At 44.1% G+C, this 20,048-nt stretch overlaps 1 protein-coding gene across 6 annotated transcripts in view; it reads right to left on the bottom strand.

Annotated features, from left to right (window-relative positions):
• The window catches only part of CREBBP (CREB binding lysine acetyltransferase), a 98,135-nt gene extending 78,373 nt beyond the window's left edge, over positions 1-19,762 (bottom strand). For 2 of the 6 annotated variants that reach the window (XM_080383487.1, XM_080383489.1), the window contains exons 1-2: positions 18,088-19,762; positions 3,445-4,157 (exon numbers count right to left, since the gene is read on the bottom strand). In XM_080383487.1, the coding sequence (XP_080239613.1) occupies positions 3,445-4,157; positions 18,088-18,172 (798 nt within the window). In that variant the 5' untranslated portion in view covers positions 18,173-19,762. The remainder of the gene's footprint in view (positions 1-3,444; positions 4,158-18,087) is intronic. The other 4 variants (XM_080383486.1, XM_080383488.1, XM_080383490.1 and 1 more) reach the window with 3 other exon arrangements.
• Positions 19,763-20,048: the final 286 nt, after the last annotated feature.

Genomic DNA, 20,048 nt, shown 5'->3' with positions numbered 1-20,048 from the left:
AATTCTTGCTATAGTAAGTTGTTTTATTTTTAATTCACAAAACCTTCTCAGGGACTATTCTCCCTATTTCCAGAAATATTCTAGGCTATCAAGAACATGCTATATACTCCCAAGAAAACACAACTATGACTTTAATAGCTTTTTTTTTTAACTTGTATTGACAGGTTGTTTCTTCCAGGTGATCATATGAGATCTACGAAATCCTTTGCTTATGTGTCTCTGGATTTAGGAAGTATTTTGCTTTAATCTCTCCCTGCCAATGGAAAAACATCTGTCTTGATGTCAGCACCTTACGGCCCTCTGACATTGAGAATCAGTTAATTTTTCATTCTCTTTTTAATTGGTTAGGGGTAAGGTTTATCTGCCACCTTCGGCTTATGCAAGCATCATAAGCTTGAGTTGCCATGCTCATGCTCATTTCTTGTGTACTTCTCATTCTTTCAAGAGCTGCCTTAAAATGGCAAGTCCAGCTCAAAACTAACAGTATTGGCTTATCATGCTCCAGATGAAAAGAATCCCAGTTATTTCTGAGAGCAGGTGAAGGGATTGCATTCTGGATTATTTTTTCTTCTTCTTTTTCTCTTACCAGAAAGAATGCTTAGAAAAACATACCACAAGAAATAAAAATGGAAAAAGCAATGGAGCTTCCTTGATTTGCCTTTTACTAAAAAAGGATTAAAACAAACCATCAAGGAAGCAAGGTCTTGCACAACAGAGCTAGTCCCAGGTCATAGTCATGAGCGCTACACATTGCATATAAACACACTGAATTGAGAAAAAGGGGCTTCTGAGCCACACTTGAATGAGGTTAATCAGTGATGCACACCACTCATTTGAAGCATCATGAGAAAATCCTGGTTCAAAAATTTTAGTTTTTCTTCTGCATTTTTATTTCACACCTCTTTCTTTCCCTCAGGATATACTGCTTGAGAGTTTGCTTACAGCCTCACACAGTTCTTCAAGCATGATGGCAGCTACATTTTAAACCGTTTAGTCAAGTTCGGCACATTCACTATTAGGTAGATTAGCTGCCTCACCACTTCTGTCGCTGCTCTTCGAATCTTTTAAGCTGAATACATCAGGTGGCAAACATCAGGGAACAGGAGGTAAAAATACCAAGCCAACCCACATTCTCCTTCAGCACAAATTTCAGTTTCAGAAGAACAAACCTAGTGTGCTCTCTTACTTTTCTTAAAAGCCATCACAACTGGAGCATCAATAAGGGAAAAAGCTAATACACAATCACAGTTGATAATACTATTAGGACAATAAACTGGGGATGGGAAGAGACTAGAAAAGGATGCCAATCCTCAAATGCCTACTGAGGAAAATGGCAAAAGTGGAGAATTCATCAGAAGAAAATTCAGGCAGCAAGTAATTTGTTCCAAAATGGAAACACAAAATAATTTGTGTAAAACACTGAGCTCACTTGCTCTCCTGCTAAGAGAAAATTAAGATGCAAATAAAGTACAACTTTTTTAAAACAACACAATTCTTGTAAGCTTCATCTTGTTCAAGAGATGGAGCCCTGGAAAACAGCAATTTTTCTAAGTTTGCCACATTTAAAAAATTGTTTTCTCTTAAGTGCTAGCACCTCCACAGAAGCACCATTTTAACACTTACACTCAGTCCTACTTCTTCAGTTTCTCCAAACAACTATGTAAGAACTTCTGAAAGCACTGATTTTGCTCTGATCTCTTGGAAATGCATCACCAGTGCTAGAGCACAGCACTGCATATGAGGACAAACCAATGATTTACATAATATGGATACATCCACTATTCTTTTACAACGTATTGCTTGTTCAAGTAAACTTTTACTTTACTTCCTGAACATATGCTAACTGAGAAATTCCAGCTCGCCTTCCCAAGCTGGTGAATCCCATTTGCAACTTCAATCAGGCTAAGACTGAAATCCTTGAAAAATGGAATTTGTCCGAGTGCTGGCCTGTTCTTTTACCAGGGGTGAGTTTGCTTAAAATAAACAAAGAAATCACAGAATGTTCCCCACCAGGTTCATACCACACCAGGTTCATAAGACGACCACCTTAGGCAAGTCCCTTTGCTTTGGGGCAATTCTACTTCAGTTAGTTCACATAGAAAATTAGTAGTTTCACCACATAACTGTACAGTGGCTAGGAAAAAATCTACTTGTAAGTAGAACTTGGATATTGATGAGTTTATAGAAACAAACCAGATAATTGGAATTTCTCACTACTCCCACAAATGTCAAAAGAAAACCAAATGAAAGATAAGCTAATTTTCTTTCTGTGCAGACCAACCCACTCCACATAAGAAATTTAGCTGATTCAGAAGCTGGAGACTGCTACGTCCACTTTCACATGCTATGACCTTCACTCAGACCACAAACAACTCTTCCTTAAGCAAAGGGATCTCTTCACTGCAGAGAATGCTTTTTGGGTTTTATTTTAAAAACTCAAAATTAACTATACAGTACTCCACAATGATGTCAGCATTTCTTCAGAGAAGATGACATACACTTATGTCAGGCAATGCAATTTTTTCCACGATGCCTAACACAGCAATGATTTAACATTTATGTCTTAATAAACAACAATGATAATGACTAGTGATGTATGAACAGATCAAATACCATAGATGATAAAGTATCTTTTTCCATGTATCAGAACATGGTGGGTTTGCCATCAAAATTTCATGAAGGAACTGTACCAAAGCAACACAGACAAAGAGATGAGGCACACTGCTATCCAACTATAAGACAGGAGGAGCAGCAATCAAAACACTCATCTACGCTTACAACTGGAAAATGAAGAACTAAAAAGCAATGACTATATTGAGCCAGGACCAGAGCAGCACCCCAAGACAGAGGCAGATATTTCCACCTGCATATATTCCCTATCCTGATGTGCAATGGCCACCGAACTATAACTTCTTGCCCACATGCTGCCCTTCCCTTTCACCGAGTTTGCATTAGCTTGGCAATCTATGTGAAATTTGCTGTTTTCACATCAGTTCCCCTATGTCTGACAAAGATTCACTGCAGACCTGTTGACGGTGGTCCTTGACAAGACAACCAACTGCTACACCTCTCTGTTCAGTCTACTTTCACACTACTTTAGAAGATAGGGTTGCCTGGCAGCTGAACCGAGATCCTGCACAGAAGTAATGATCTGCTTCCTTTTTGCAGGATTACTCTACTCTTTTCTAATTCACCCCAAGACACTAACCAACTTTTAACTTCAAGGATGTGTTTTTCAATGAGTGCTTTCTGACGACATGAGAAATACTGTTTCAATTATCTTGCTTTCACAATGTCACTGGTTGACTGAAACAGATAACTACAGACCCAAGAAAGTGCATTCTTCAGCTCTGTTCCAGAAAAGGATCTACTACATTTTCTAAACACCTGTATGGAGAAAAAACAAGTGCGATAAATAGAATATATTAAATTATATGTACATACTTTTGTCATTGCTCCTGTCTGTGCTGTGTTCAGTCCGGTGTGACCAGTCATCTGTGGAGATACTTGGGTTAAAGTCTCTGCCAGCACACTGCCTGCATTCCCCTGCATGGCAGGGGCAGAATATTGCATTCCTGCTCCCCTTCCTCTTCCAGCTGCCCCAAGAGATCCATTCATTACCTGCCCTTGTCCTTGCTGAGGCTGATTCATTAAACTGTGACCAGAATTACTGTTGAGAAGGCTCTGGTGTGTCTGACTGAAATTAGTATTCATACATATCCCAGGTCCAGTCTGTGATGTTGCAGGGCTGCTTGTCACCATCCCCACTTGTTTTTGTGCTTGAGAGTTCAGAGTTTGTGATGCAGGTGTGGTAGGTCCAGAGGTGCTGGCTGCTTGCTTTGCCAGGCCTGAAGCAGAAGAGTCTCCCGAGTTTAAAGGGCTCTTACCCATAGCACCCAGATTACCGATATTAGCACTGTTCGGCTGCCCTTGAACTTGACTACCAACTCCCTGCTGGACAGGGCTGTTTGAGTTCACATTTCCAATTCCTGGGTTTAAGGAAGAGCTGCTGCCTCCCCTTAGAAGTTCAGAAAGTTGTTTGTGTTTGGAAGCTGCATCTGGAACAAGGTTCCCACTGCTGTTTAAAAGGCCCAACTCGCCATTGGGGATCAGCTCATCAGGAAGATCATTTTCCAAGTCAAACAAAGATCCAAAATCTACAAGTTAAAACAGAAACACAGGTGAGAAAAACATAACAAGTAACTAACATATTCATTTACATTACTTTGTACTAGTCTTAAACAGCAACCTGCATCAAGGTACATCTTTACCCAAGACTTAATATTGCCAGCAAACAAGGGTCCCCGTGACATGAACTCCAGAATCTTTCATACAGCACAGCTGATGGTACACACTGTGCACAAAATCACAGAGGGCAGAGCACTGGCTAGTAAGTAGTTTTTTCCCCAAGATTTCTGACAAAACATTGTACCAAACTTAAGAAATGTGGCATGAATACAATGATTTAACCTAACTACTAAATTTCTCTTGTTTTGGCTAAAAGAAGGCAGCAGAAATAGAGATCTTTCCCTCTGTTGATTTACTCTTCCAGAAGAGCGGTTACATCACCTTCTCCGACCTCCTACGTAATCCCAAGCCACCGCATTTCACCCAACAACCCTATCTCAACACTGTAATTTATGTATGCACGTGGACAAAGAACATCTTCCTGCTAGGCGTCAAGCTTGATCGAAAGCTTCTTCGGTAGTTTGATCCCAGCCTCACATATAAACATGTTTAGTATCAGTTTCTAGTCACTGATCTGTATTACAATCCACTATCTCAGAAGATCCCAAAAGGCACTCAACATTTTTTCCTCATAATGTCTCTTGAATCAAGTCACTTCTCAACCCCCTAACAGCTCAAAAAAATTCAAATTGCTCTCTAAGTGCCCAGCCCTCATTTATCATGCCCAATATTGACAGAAGTAATCCACACACTCTCCAGATGAGCAAAATAAATCAATCAAATCTTCATTAAGCCACTTGAAGGACTGCTCTCTGCCTGGCTGGAACATGCAGACTGATAAAAAGTGGTGGGAGTTCTTTTGTGGGTTTTTTTTTAAAAGAGCAACTCAGGTTCACTAAAATACTGTTACACAGACACATGCAACGTTACTGTGGTATGCAACTAAAATTATGAAGTTGCTTGACTGTATACAGGTACCTGAATGTGAAAGCAAAAGTTATATATTTGAAGACGTAAGGACAAGTGCATACAGTGACATTAATAAATGTGTAAGTAAAGCAGGCTCAATTTGTAAGAGAAGTTGTTCAAACACACAGCACATGTCAGAGAAGTCTTCCAGTCAAAGGATATGATGTGAACCGACCCCTTTTTTCTGTAACAGAAATGTGTGAAAACTTTATTTTGCTCCACCAAAGGCAGCCCTGAAAAACCCTAGTCACTCGCAGTAAGCAACAGACAAACCAAGTTTTTTCCAGGTTAGAGCACACAAAAGTTCTCTTCTAAAGAAGGGCATCCCCAAAGCTTCATTGTTTTAAAGTTTAATTCACTCTTCAAGCACAAGAAGTTGGTGCAAGACCCAGGTTGCAAAAGTGGCAAAGCAAAAAGTTCAGCAAGTGACAGCCTGGAGCACACTAACCGCATTGAAGAGAAACAACAAAAACCAAACACCGCGTAACCTGTAGCACAAAGCTAGGACGCATTACCAACACATCTCTGTACATTTAACACTGCGCATTTCATCAGCATTCAAATTTTCAATGCAACCTAAATGAATAAATAAGAGTAAAGATTTTCAGGTGTGTTGCAATGACCCATGAATTACATAAACAGTCACAGTAAGCATACACAAAAATGTTAAATTCTGCCTGTTTTGAGGTGCTCACAGCAGCATATCCTTTAGGGGCCCACATCTTGCCATCAGTACCTACTGAAGGCAACAGGCTCTGAAGAATCCTTCCAGGTCTGCATGACGTTGGCCGCAACAACACACACCCCAGCTCAGAACAGACCTCCTGTGCCCTCTCAAGCAGGGAAGTAACAAACTAACATTTGTGTTAGCTAGGTTCATTGAAGTATTTTTCATTTTCTCTTACTTACTGCCTTTCCCTCAGCTTACTTCACCTTTTCAGCTTGCCTTTTACAGAAATTCCGTCAACTACATTCCTTTCGGCAATTGCTTCAGCTCATCTCCTCTTCCCAACACCACCACTTGACACTATGCTGCAATTTGTGTCTCTTCCCATGTATTTCGGTTCTACTTTCCTTCTTTCAAGCTTTCATGATTTTTTTAACCTTCCATCCTTCTCTAACCCCTCTCTGATGAAAATCTCAGTGCCTGTTTTCAGTGTCAAGCCCCATTTGGCTAGCAGTGAGGCCCCGGTGCCTGGGTCCCTGCCGTGCAGCCCCTGGTCCCCGGCAGGTTCCACCGCAGGCAGCTGCAGCCTGGAGCACAACCAAAGGCATCTGCCTGCACGTCACGAAGGGTGGTGAATACAGGGTCTGTGGCTGAGGTTTTGCCTTTGTTAAATTGCTCTCGTCATCCTGGCTGGCTGCTAAGTTCAAGGTTTACAGCACTTGATCAGACAACTTTTGTAAATCCCATGAAACAGTGTTTTTGAAAGCTTCTGCCCCAAAATTGTATTTCATGAACAAAAGATGCGTGTGCGTGCACACACAGGGCCAGGGGCAGAGAAGTGACAAAATGCGGAGGGGGCAAGATGTTGCTGTGGCTTCAAAAGAGAAAAGTATTTTTTTCCAGTTGTATTTCAAAATGGGATGCTGGAGTCTAAGTGCTCAGATTGTTTTTGTTTGGCTGGCTGGACTCTGAACAGTCTTGCCAGAGCCAAGAACTGGAAATGTTTTTGCAGTTTACAAAAAGAGCGAAGAAAGCATTTGGGAATACTGCCTCTTAAAACCTAAAATAATCTACCACTTAAGCTCCTGTAAGGCTATACATTTAACGTTAGGCATGGAAAGTTCACAGCTTTGCCAGCAGGAAAATAAAAGGAAGGTAAAAAGCTTAGCACAGTGGTCGTGTAAAAATTCACCGAGTATTCAAATGTTCAGGCAATGATTAATCTTCTTGCTTTTGTATTTTAATCAGTCATGTACGTTAAAAACATCAACACAAGGCACATTTTACAACAGTCATAAAATGCAACAGAAAACAAAAGCCTACTTGAGCATGTCTGCAACAAATCCATAAAGAGATTGTCTTGCCAGTTATCAAAATAATAAATATATTTACACACATATTAAAAAATCTGCCATAATAAGAATGCAGTCCATTTCTACTGATAGCGAAATTTAAGGTAACTTCAGTCCCCCCATCCTCATGAGAACAACACAACCAATCCCATACTCAATGTTTCAACTATTTCTCAAAGTCAATGGCAGTTACCAAGCTTAAAAATTGAGATGCCTTTGCCTTTACATACTGTTATCTGAAGCTCAAAAAACACCTGTACCGAGGAGTCCCATTCCAACTACCGAGCTTTGTACCTGCTCCGTCTCCCAAACCTGCCACTTACCTAGCACGCCAGGGAGCAGAAACAGTGGTCTTCAGTTTAAAGGAGGATAGACTCCCTTGACTCGTAAGGCACACGTCTAACGTCAGCGCTCAGGAAGCAGTAGAGCCAACAAAGGCTGCAGAAACCTACTTTGTAACATGTCGTCTCTAACAGAGCACTTCCAATCCTAAACGTCTCACCTTTCATTACCTCTTGTTACATAAAATCAAACATCTTATTAACAGGAAAGCGCCAAAACCCAGAGATAACATCTTTCAGAAGGGATGGAAAAGCACCAGGAAACTACAACACCCCCATTCTTTCCAAAGGGCTCCTTTTCTAATTTGAGAATTTTGCATTCTTTGAGCTGCTATTTTCACAAATAGAAGATAACCACACCTGAGATACACTCTCTCCTAATTTCAGTTTTATGAGCTTAAATGTCACAGTTTTCTGCCTTCCTGGACAACACTTTCAGCAACCAGAATAAAAAAAAGCTGTTCTGTTTCCTTCTAAGCCTTCTCAGAAGAAAAAAATCCACTGTGCTGTGTTCTCAAGGCAGAACATTTTCATCTGTATGACTACTTGCAACTGTTATCAGGAGACTCTTTGTTAATACACATGTTCAATCAATTAACTTGTTCCAATGTCATATTTTTTTTCCCTTTACCCCAGTCTGGAGAGGTGACAAACATGCTAAGGTATTTCTTTACATGATTTATTATCTCAAACATATCACACAGCAAGCAGGAGGGGAACTATCAAATTCAGTTTCATTTTTTACAGCATAATCGCCACTTGAAATGCAACTGGGTGTTTTCCTGTCACAAACTTTTGACTGCCCATCCATGGAGCAGACACTGAAGTCACACTGCAGTCCCAGTACACAAGCAGTATTTTCACCATGCTTTTCTTGCATGCCAACATAGCTGTTACATTTCAGTGAGTCCAATTTTGTTTTGTAAGACTTCTTTCAATCATGCCAGACCCCAGCAGACAAAGCCTCAACAGTTCAGAGCTCCAGCCATTCCCTAAAATTTGATGTCAGGTAAATCAAGTCAATAGTCATACTGTTTGGTGCAGTCAGCAATTACTACATCCATTCCACCCTCCTTTTGAGGTTTGAGGATTCTATAATTTATTGTTTCATAAAAGACAATTAGCATATTTAATGTTTCAGAGCAATTAAACACCATCTTCATAGAAAAAAATAAAATAAGGAAACTTTACATTAGCATCTTAATCTAATCAGAAACGCAGAAAGATTGCAAACTGACATGCATCTAGACCTCAGCTTTCAGAGGAGCAGCATCACTTTTTCAGAAGACGATGTTTACCAAGCAGGCTGAGAAAGAGCGCGATGAGGGATCGGACTGGGCCAAGGAGAGCCTAACGGCTGGGTGGAGGGCAGTGAAGTGGAAATGAGAAATCTAGTAGCAGGCATCTGCTACTTAAAGACAAGAATTATGGCTTACACAATAAGAGATTCTGATACCCAAGTTTCTTTCTGCCTGATCTTTTCAACTACTTGCATTTGGGATAAGAAGGAAATACAGTCTGGTTGGCTCAGTCCTAATCCAGTGGACTAGTCAAAATTCAAATATATCGATACACAGAAACGAGCCTCACCTGGCATTCTAGGTACGTGCCTGTAGGAAACTCATTGGAATAATTATCACAGTACTCTCTTGCTTACAGACTCACAGTTACTCAGGTTAGAAGGAACATCAGTAGGTCCGTCGCCCAGCCCCTCAGCTTCTTCTGAAAAAGCAAATGCTCCAGCCCCCGACCTCCTCGGTAGCCCTTCACTAAACTGACTCCAGCTCGTCCATGATCTTCTCAGTGATGGAAGGGACGCTGACCTGTCTGTAGTTGCCTGTACTGTCCTTTTAGCCTTTCCTGAAAATGTGTATAACAATTGCCTCCTCTTCCTTTTTCTGTGGCTGGGATTTTAGGGATAGGGAGATTGAGAAGGCAACATTTGTTCTACCACACTTCCTTTGCAACTTGTCTTCTGGCAAAGCGTGACTCTCCCAGTAAGATGGATACCATTCAGGGTACAGACATGCAACTAAGCAGCGACACAGTTCCTAAAAACAATCAGATTACAGCAATTTTGTGCATCCCAATAACCAAAAGGGATGCTATCAGCTTAGAATCTAGTTAGTTAGTCTTAAGTTAAAGTAGCTTCAAGCTCCTAAAATCTTCCACAATCCATTTTTGTAAGACTTCAGCAATGAAGTGACTTTTCAAAACTGAAGCTCATTACACAGAGCAAACAAATCAAAAAGCTAATGAAAAAGAATCAGTTCTGTTCTAACCTCTACTGCAATACTACCAGTACTATTGATTCAGTTTAAAAAATGCTCCTGACACCAGCTCGAACACCAGACAGACAAGTCAGGACGGGGATAATGCACGTACCTATACCCCCTATACCACAACTAACATGCGTGGTAACAACTGCTTGATACAGGAAAGACCAAATGCTCTGCCCCCAGCTTCTTACTCACCTCCTGAAAAGAGAATAGTATAAATGAAGATCCTTCCTTGATTACGTCAAGTTTAGTTCCTAGCCTCTCTTTCCACTTGCATGTTGTGTATCACAAACCTCAAGTTTCTCTCTACTGTACTTACCCAAATTGTCTCCGCCATCTCTCTTTTGCTGTGCTCATAATGAAAACAATCTGTGCTAAAGGTCCAGAAAAACCTAAGATACTAGCTTCTTTCAGGAATAATACCCATCGTCAGATCTACCCTTTCATTAAAAAAATAAAATAACAATAAAAAAAATAATCAGATTACTTGAATGTTCCACTATTTCAAACAAAGCAGTATATAAGGACACGTTAAATGCATCTGGTACCAAAGTTAACAGACAGAAACAAAAACAAAAAATGCATTCAGATAAGCAGCTCTCACCTCTTCCCAGATGCCAGAGGGGAATACAACCAAAATAACCCCCAAAAGCTGTGGCAGAAGCAGCCCAACAAGAACCCTCTGCTCTGTTCTTGGAAGCATCAGACAGCCAACAATGGATTGACTTTGCTTTCCTCTGGTCCTACGAAGCCTCTCCATAACCATCCTTCCTCTTAATTGTTTCCCAAAGTGTCTTTGCTATTTTGACACTATTGCTGTGTCTGCTCTTGTGAGTCACTTTAAATCCTACCCAGCAGCATCAACAATGTGGACATGACTATTGTCACACTGCATGTGGCAATTGAGCTACACGTGCTTACTGACCAGAAGGCTTTAGTAATTTTCTTTGCTCTAAGAGCAGAAATCTAGACAGAAGGAAGAGGTGGCAAGCAATCTGCCTATAGACTGGAAGACCAACCACTGGTAACATCAGCTTCCCATTCGCAAGATCATCCTGATGAAGTATTTCAGGGTTCCTGGAGTACATGAACAGAAGCGAGACGGCCTTCTCATCCTACCGCAAACACACACGTCTTTTCTGGTGCCCTACAGCTGACAAAACATTTACGTTCAGGATGACCCTTTAAAGAGGAATCATCTGAGAATCCAGTAATTAATAGTAGGCACTAGCATACATACACTTGCATACAACAGTAGGCAGCATAAAATGCACTGTTTGAACCAAAACCAAGAGTGTTTGCACGCGAATGCCTTGAGTCAGCTCACACAACTGACAGATCCAACTGCTTCACATTAAGGCTGTGCCATCCTCACTGCACATCTGGAAAAAAGTCCAAAGATCACACAAAACCACATGAATTACCTTGACAAACAAACTGAAACTGTGACTTTCCCTGGCCACAAACTTCTTTAAATACATGGGTCAACACAAGGTGTTTCAGATTTTAAACTGTTCAGTCCTCCATCCTCCCCACAAAGAGCCACATGTTCTCACCAACAGCATGGGTGGTGAGAACTCCATGCTCAGTATTGTCTTCTAGCTCAGGCTGCTTCCAACACTCCCTTCAGCTACACCAGCCCTTCTCTGAAAGCTCCCACCTTTACACGCCTTCTGTAACAGAAGCACCGAACAGGCCTATTCTGCAAAGACCAAAATAGCACTGATTAATATATAAAGTAGTATTATGAAACAAACAAACAAACAGTGTTATGCAAGATTACTAAGAAACTGGCAAGTTTTGCACCTCCTTTATGATGTATAATAGCTGCAAAAAGTGTCATTAAAACAAAGAACAGAAACACGCTTTTTCCTATTTCTGATACCAAATTATAAGTGAAGGGTCATTTGCTCAGCAACTCAAATTCAGTTGTGCAAGAACATACAATACAAAGTCAAATGCCCATAAGGAAGCAACAGCAGACATGTGCGTAAAACTAATGATTTTTATATATTTCACTCTAAAAAAGCTTCCAACCATAACTGACTGAACACAAAAAACCCCAATGCCCTCACAAATCTATTTTATTTTAAAGCACTGATTTCAGCGAGATGCGGCTGTTCTGAATCATTCGCATTAATACTTTCCTTAAAGGAGTTTATGAACCTTAGGAAAAAACTTCACAGCCGCTACAAAACAGATTTACATTCAGTACTTACTGAATTCAAGTCTCTTGGTAATTTCCACATCTCTCTGCTCCGCTAGATGAAACTATACAGGAGATGACACAGAAGCCATGTCATCAACACCACCTACTAAAACAGCTATCGAAGTACCAGCAGTGGTAAAGCTGGGCAGAATGAGCGAGAAGCTCGCAGTCTTCAGGTGTGACACATGTGAACAGGGGTTGGAATATAATATTTCATTTTCCTTCTCACTGTGCAACAGAAAGTAGCTAGCTCCGATGTCTGCCTCAGAGATATCTAACAGCAGCAAGGAAGTAATGTCTACCTGTGAGCCTGGGAGGCACGTCACCAAGAAAGAGCAACTCACTGTCTTCCTGAGGAAGTTCCCACAGTATTAAAGATGACCATCAGAGAAGGAGATTATTTTAGGGACTTACAGATGTATAAATAAAAATATACACACACACAAAGTTATTGCAAATCAAAAGATACTGCATTTATCCAATGTTCCAAATAAGATCCTTATTTCTCAAAGGTGGTGAATAAGAAAATAGGAAAGGCAAGACGAAGCAAAGCTTTTGAAGAGGATATGTTAAGAAATTTGGATTCTGAATTATGACTGCCAATTACCAGTGATAATAGAAGTTTCAGTTTTCTTTTTATTCACACGACTCTGCACAATACTTGACAGTATTTGTTGAGACATCGTTATTAAAGAGAGTTTTCCAAATAAAAGATTTAGTTTCTCTCTGTATCTTAGACATCTGAGAAGACAGATGGAAAATATAACATATGTTAAAAGGAAGATTTACAAAGCAAAAATTCTCGAAAGTGTAAACCAAATTAGGGTGGAAGTGGCAGATTTCTAAGCTATCCCACATGCTTTTTCATTGTATGAGAACAAACCTCAGAATTTGTTAAATCCTGTGTTTCAGCTACGCCTTCCACACTGGCTTCACATTAACCTGCAGTATTTTGCTAACAGAGTGAGATTTTTGTTCACGTTTCTCTCTATTAGCAAGTAACAACAGAGCACAAAATCTCTAAAAATAAACACCAAGAATAGGCAGATTTTTTTAACGTGAAGTTGCAGATGCAATAGCAAAACACAGCATGTTGCTGTAGAAATAATTAATGGCACTGGACTATGACTCCAAGGAACATTCAGCCAGAATAATAAGTGAATAATCTGCAACAGAAAACTGGGAATCATTTCACAAGCTATCAAGAGATCTCTGGGGTACAACAAAGACTGACCCCCCAAGCACAGCCTTTACTCCTGCCTGCTGGGCTTCTCCAGGAGCTCCATGCCACAGCACAAGACAGCATTTACTGAGTTAGTGTTAAGTCTTGGGGGGCAGAAGGGGAAAGAATCAATCTGGTAAACTCCCAAGTACATATGCAATTATCATTCTAAGTCTGAATGTCAAAAAAGGAATGGGCACAACTGTAGGACTGCGGACTGTCACATAGTATCAGGCTGGCAGATCATCTGCTCAACTTTTCACCTCTCACAGATGTTAGCATCAAACTCCTTGGAAAAATCTATAAAAAACCCCCAAACAATAAGAAAGTATACAATAACCTGCTGTCAGCAATGCTTCATGAATTAGTAACAACTAGCTGCGCTAGACTCTCAATAAATGAGCCAATTTCTAATCTTTCAAATCTCCTGTCCCAGATTATAACTGCAGACATAAAGTTATTCAGGTCACTCATTTAAGGTAAAAAAAAAAAAAAAAAAAACACCCAAAAAACAAACAAACAAAAAAAACCCCAAACCAAATCAGCTTGTACCAAACTTAACACTGCTCAAAGTAAACATTTTTGCTTGGTATCATCATCTCCCATCTACCACCCTCATCACTACGTGTATATGCTAAGTCTTAAGAAACAATACAGCCATGAAATATCACACGGTATTTCTCCCCATCCCAGCTAGTTATGGTGCAAGTACACAAAACAAAGGGCATTCCTGTGAAACAACAACTACATGTACTCCTTCACCCGCACCTTTTCAGAAGAAGCATTTATTCCCTGTATCTTCTGCTTATAACCCAGGTCTGTTCACTTAATGGAATTATCCTTTTCCTTATTCCAGGGAGAGATGGAGAAAGCATGCGTATTTAAAAGTGATTCTTACTGTCACAGCACACAAACGACACTTGAGTTTTGCACATACTGTATAAAACAAGAGCAGATCGATTAAATGGGCTTCCATGAAATTTCTCAACTACACAGGAGCAAACCCTTCCAAAACATACATACTAATGCTTTTACGCGCACAAACAAAATCTGGTTTTAGATCACAGAGATGTCAGTCCATTTGAAGTCTCAGCTAAGTATGTGAACATAAGCTTAGAAAGTCCCGCTGTCCCTCCTAAAGCTACTTTGCTTTAAAGGTAGTTCACCTCTTTTAAAACTGAAAACTAAATCCACTGAGATACACCTATCTGCTTTTTGGCAGGAGAGTAAGATGAAATCAGGCTGCGTTTCGACACAAACTCCTGTCTGCAAAGTTCTGTAGCTTACTGGAAGTTAGCCAGAGATCTACTTATCTCGGCATGTACAGATGCACATGTGACAAGGCCAGTCTTTCCCCAATTTTAAAATACGGGCACTGTGATGCTAACACACTGGGCCATAAAGAGAACGGGAATTGTCGGAGATCTCAGCCTGCAGCTTTTGCAGCAGCAGCCATTCTGCTTAATCTGTTCATGCTCTGAAGTTGTGGAGGAAAAAAAAAAAAAAAACACCAAAAGCCACACACACAAGAAAGTACAAGGTGAAAATCCAGCTCTAACAGACTTTTGAAGCCACTTATCTCAACTTCTTTTCCAACTTCACCTATTTTAAGGAATTCTTAACTCATAATGCTGTTAAGAACACCCTCTGCTTTGGCCCAAATCATGATTCGCTGTCTCTGGAACCAGCATAGCTTTACAACAGTAGAAGGCTGCAGGGTACGTAACAAACGCAGAGGCATTACTTGCAATGCAACACAAACCACCACCAAGCCACCTGCAGAACCACGGCAAAGGGGCACCTGACGAACACCAGCTTTGCTGCTGCTCCATTCAAGCACGTTTTCCACAATCTGTGCACAGAATTCAGAACATGATCGGCTCAAGAACACTGCCAGTTCACTGTATGTTCTGCCGCAGGACCAATGCCAGCAGCGTACAAAATAATCATGACACTCAAAGTTAAAGTAATACACTGCCATAACCAATGTTCCCATAATTCCACTTTTTGTACGAGTCCCTTGTTTATTCTGCAGTACTCCAGATGAGAATGCCTCGTAACAGTTTCAGGGCAGACAAATGCTTAGGTATGAAAAATACCATGTATCTAATAAAGCAGTAATTAGACAAAAAGCACTGCTCTTACCTAGCTAGAGAAGGAAAAAAAATCCTTCCCATGGATATTCCACAGTAGCAGCCAACTTGTTCGATACTGCACAGCAACAGCAAGCTAACTTAATGGCCATGAATCTTTACCTTCCTTACTGATACAAAGGGCGACAGGGAAACTGCGAAACAGAACTATCGTGAAACTTCATGATGGTCACAGTATACATCTCTGTTATCCTTTCATCTCTACTCCCTTCCCTGAGACCAGACATTTGATTCAGCTGCCTAAGTTTAATAGGAAAGGCTGTATTTTCAGCACTTAAGTAGACCAACTTCAGTCACACAAACTTTGCTCCAGTAAGCCGAGGAGCTATTTTTGTCAAAAAGATTAAAGGTAGCTAAAATTTACCCTGACAAAAGGAGTTGCTTAACATCACCGCATCAAAGCATAAAGCGAAATATAAACAAGGACGAGCAGTCGCCTTCTGCTGGACCCTTTCTTTGCCACCGCCACGCTCAGTTGCAAGCTTGGAGCCTTACTGTTCCGCAACAGAACTGCACAACGCAGCCTAATGCAACGTCTCTTAAAGCACATCCCAATCACGCAAGCTGCAGCATCAAACAGCACGGGTTTATGAGGGCAATTACAATCCAGTTAACCAATACACAACTTACTGCTCGTTCAGGGCGCAAGCCTCAAACCCATCTCCCCAAGCACCTCTGCTCACAAAGGCAACTTTCCAGGTTGCAACATAACTTTTTCATTTAAGCCTAAGCACGAGGCACCAGCCTGGTTTAAGTTCAAGAGCAGGTTTTGATAAAGCAATTGCTACTCAAACTATTTGTATTGCTGGCTACAACCCACAGAAACGTTCAGCAATCTTTCAACAAGCAGCATTAGCTGCCAGCAACAAACCTAGAGATTTTTTTTGGGGGAAAAGCACTCCTAAGTACACAAACATTACCTGCACTCTCAAGCAGAGAGGTATTTTTGCCTGAAGAACACCGGGATGACAGAACGCTACAGATACACTCCTACTTGTTCAAAACACAACTTGGGGTTTGACATCCCTGGTGACCAAAGGCCCCCTCAGCTGTGCAAAACTTCATGCAGATGCTGGAGTTTACATATCTAGCACTGCACAGAGCTCACTGAGACTCATTAGAACTTGCTGAACAGGACGTAATTACGACTGAAGCATTCCAGAACAGACCAAGTGAACTTCAAAAAACAAAAGAGAAACAAAAAAAGACAGACACTGCTTCAAACATCTTTCACTAGCTACCAGTAGAGTCTAAAATGTCTAGCTGAAGAATTAAAGAAAAGCCGTGCTTTTCCTGAGTTACTGTGGTGCATTTCGTAGCAACTTGCGTATCAGCCTTCTGTATGGTATTCCGCTGCTTCCAAGGCATCAATGTAGCTCAGTCACAAGACTTCACCTAGATATTCTCTGCCAGTTCTTACTCTCGATACCGTTTCTTTATGGCATGTTTCATTTATTTGTAGGCTGAGAAGAAAAAGATTCCATAAAAAAAGCGAAAGGACTGAAGTATCTATGAGCTACTGCCGAACGCAGATTAAGCAAACCGAAAACCCCCGCAGAATTTATCAGCTCAATTATAGTAATATTTTTTTCAGTCTATAAAAACATAGTAGGCATAGCACGATTAACTTATCACTGTCCCTTCAACAAGATTCATTAATCTCTGAAAACAAAATGTAAGCCCAACACACTTTGTGCTCCTATGAAACCACTGTTTCAGTGACTGAAACAGTTGGAATACTGAAAGATGTCAGTACATGCACCCCATGCTCTTACGCACACACGTGCGTATTTACAAGGGGCACGCGCTTACTGGAAATGAGAAATTTTGATGCATTTCATTACCTACAAACCCATTACAATCGCAAAAAGAAAGCATGGCGAAGACACTAGGCGACATACAGACAAGTCGCAGCGACTGCCAGCCTGCCAGGCATTTCATCACGCAAGCAACCCCACAACTTAAATTATTATTCGCCAACTGTTTGGTTTTTAAGGAAAAAAGCTTAGAACAGTTCGAGCCAAGCACCTTAAACTGGGGTCATGGGCAGGGAGGTAGAAAAATGTGAAATATTAATATGCTGTTGGGGAGTTTTTATTCCGTAGTGTCGCACATAGGGCCACAGTGGAAGAGGCTGCCTGCGTAGGGCTTTTAGTTGCGGGCGACTTATGGGTTTTAAGGAGTAGTGATGGAAACCTGGACCACCCCTTCCAACAAGTAGGGTGGTCGGTGTTACCAACAGCTGGGTTTTCTTCTTCCCTACCCGTGCCCCGCTCACCTGGGCATCCCCAGCATCCGAGGCGAGGCGGATCCCTCCACCATCAGAACGAAGCGGTGGTGGATGATGGAGGAAAAGGAAAAAAATTCCAAGTCCAAAGGCCTTTTTACCCAGCTCTTCTAACCGCTATTTATAGCCGGGACGGTACTTGGCGTATGGGTCCCGCCCGGTAACTTCGACTGGAGGAGGCCCAATCGCTTCCCCACACACACACCCCCCCACACACTTTCCCGGCACCTCGCCAGGCCGGTTCCCACCCCCGCCGGGAACCGGGGCAGGGCGGGCGGGCCCCCCCGCCACCATCACCCTCAGGAGGGCGGCCGGGCCCGGCCACCGGCCGGGCCCGGCCTCCCTCCTGAGGGTGATGGTGGCCCGGGGGGGGCCCGCGAGTGAGGCCCGGCCGCCCCCGCACCGCCCCGCAGGCCTTACCTGTGCTATCGCTGGCGGAGAAGCCCGGCGAGTTGAGCTTGGCTCGCTTGGGGTTGGGCGGCCCGTCGAGTAAGTTCTCCGCCATGGTAGCCGGCTGGGCCGTCCGAGGAGAGGCCGCCGAGCCGGTAATCGTTGACGAGGGGGCAGTCTGAGGGGGGGGCGAAGCTTTTTCTCCCCGTTTCTCCAAAGGGGAACCCACCGCCGAGCAACAGCGCCGCTCAGTGCCCGACCGGCGGCGGCCCCCGTTCCCCCATACCCGGGCCGGGCCGCCGTCGCCGCAGCAGGCCGCAGGGGAGGAGGGTTCGGGGCGGGGTGGGGAAGAGCCCAGCGCCCCCTCCCTGCCGGCCTCGCTCCTCCCGGCCTCTTCCCCCCGCCCGGCCGCCGCCGCCGAGGAGGTGCCCGGATGGCGGCTCAGTCAGTCACTCGGGGAGCATAGCGCCCCCCCCACCTCGCCCCGTCCCCTCCCCTCCGCACCGAGGGGTTCACCCCGGCCCCGCAGCGGCCCCCGCCCGCCGCCCCCGCCCGCGGCCGAACGGCGGCCGAGGTATGGGAGGGGGGGGGGGGGGGGGGGAGAGAAAGAGGAGGGAGGGGGTAAAAAAAAATAAAAAAATAAAAAAATCCACCAAAAAACGGAAAAAACCCGAAAACACCCCAAAAACGCCCCAAAACAATGAGCGCGGCGCGGCGGCGGCCGCGTCTCCCGGTACCGGCGGCGGCGCTCGGGTGGCTCCGGCCGGCTCTGCCCCGCTGCCCCGAGCCCCTCTGCCCGTCGGCGGCGCTCCGCGCGGCTGCCCGTGTCCCGGCGGGCGGCCCCGCTGCCCCGGCCCGGCCCGGCCCGGCCCCGCTCCGCTCGCGCCGCGCTCCGGCTCCGCGACAAGATGGCGGCTGTTGATTCCTCAATTAAAAAAAAAAGTTTTTTTTTCTCTTCTCTTTTCCAGAGACCATGGGGGCGGGGACAGGGCGGGGTCTGCGCCTTGCGTCACCGCGCACGGGCCACGCCCCCCGCCCCCGCCGACGCCGGAAAGGCGCGATCGGCGCCGGAAAGAGGCGAGATCGTCCTCAGTTGCTCCGCGGGGTGGGTAGCGGGCGGGCTGCCTGCGGCGGGCCCGGTCGGCCGCTCTCCCCTCCTGGCCCCGCGTGCTCGCTCTTGTCGGAGGGCCCTTTTGCTTGTCCTTTCGCGGAGTGTGTGTCCCTTCTCAGTCCCCTCCTCAGCAGTCCCCAGTCGCTTACCTCAGTCTCCTCTGCTTGCTCCTGTCAGGGTTCCCGCCTCGGCTGCACCCTCACCGCATACCCTCGGTCCCCTCACAGTCGCTCCCCGCAGTGTCCCCTCTCGGTCTCCCCTCAGTCCCCCGCAGTGTCTCCCTTCAGTCCTCTCACAGTTGCTCCCCACATTATCGTCCCCTCTCAACCTCCCCTCAGTCTCCTCACAGCCAGCCCTGCGGTCTCGTCTCAGTCTTCTCCAGCTCATCCTCCACGGTCTCCCCTCTCAGTCCCACCATAGATATCGCAGAACGGTTTGGGTTGGAAGGGACCATAAAGATTATACAGGTTCATGGGCAGGGACACCTTCCAGTAGACCAGGCTGCTCAAAGCCCTGTCCAACTTGGCCCTGAACGCTTCCAGGGACGGGGATGTCCCCACTCAACTGTCCCCTCTCAGTCTCCTCTCAGTCCCCCACAGTGTCCCCTCAGAGTCGCTCCCCTCAGTCCCCCACAGTGTCCCTTCATGGTTGCTCCGCTCAGTCCTCCACAGTGTCCCCTCACAGTCTCCCCTCAGTCCCCTCTCAGCCCCCTCACAGTCACCCCCTGCAGTCTCCCCTCTCAGTCCCACTGCAGATGTCCCCCCTCAAAATCCACCTTGCAGCTCCCACGGTCCCCCCTCGTCACTCCCAGCTCCCCCAAACCCTCATTACTCAGACACAGCAGTGCCCAACAGCAGCCCAGGGTGGCCATGCCAGCCCC

The sequence above is a fragment of the Falco punctatus genome, assembly GCF_963210335.1.
Source record: "Falco punctatus genome assembly, chromosome: 4".
NCBI lineage: Eukaryota > Metazoa > Chordata > Aves > Falconiformes > Falconidae > Falco > Falco punctatus.
This window is presented reverse-complemented; position numbering and strand designations above follow the sequence as displayed.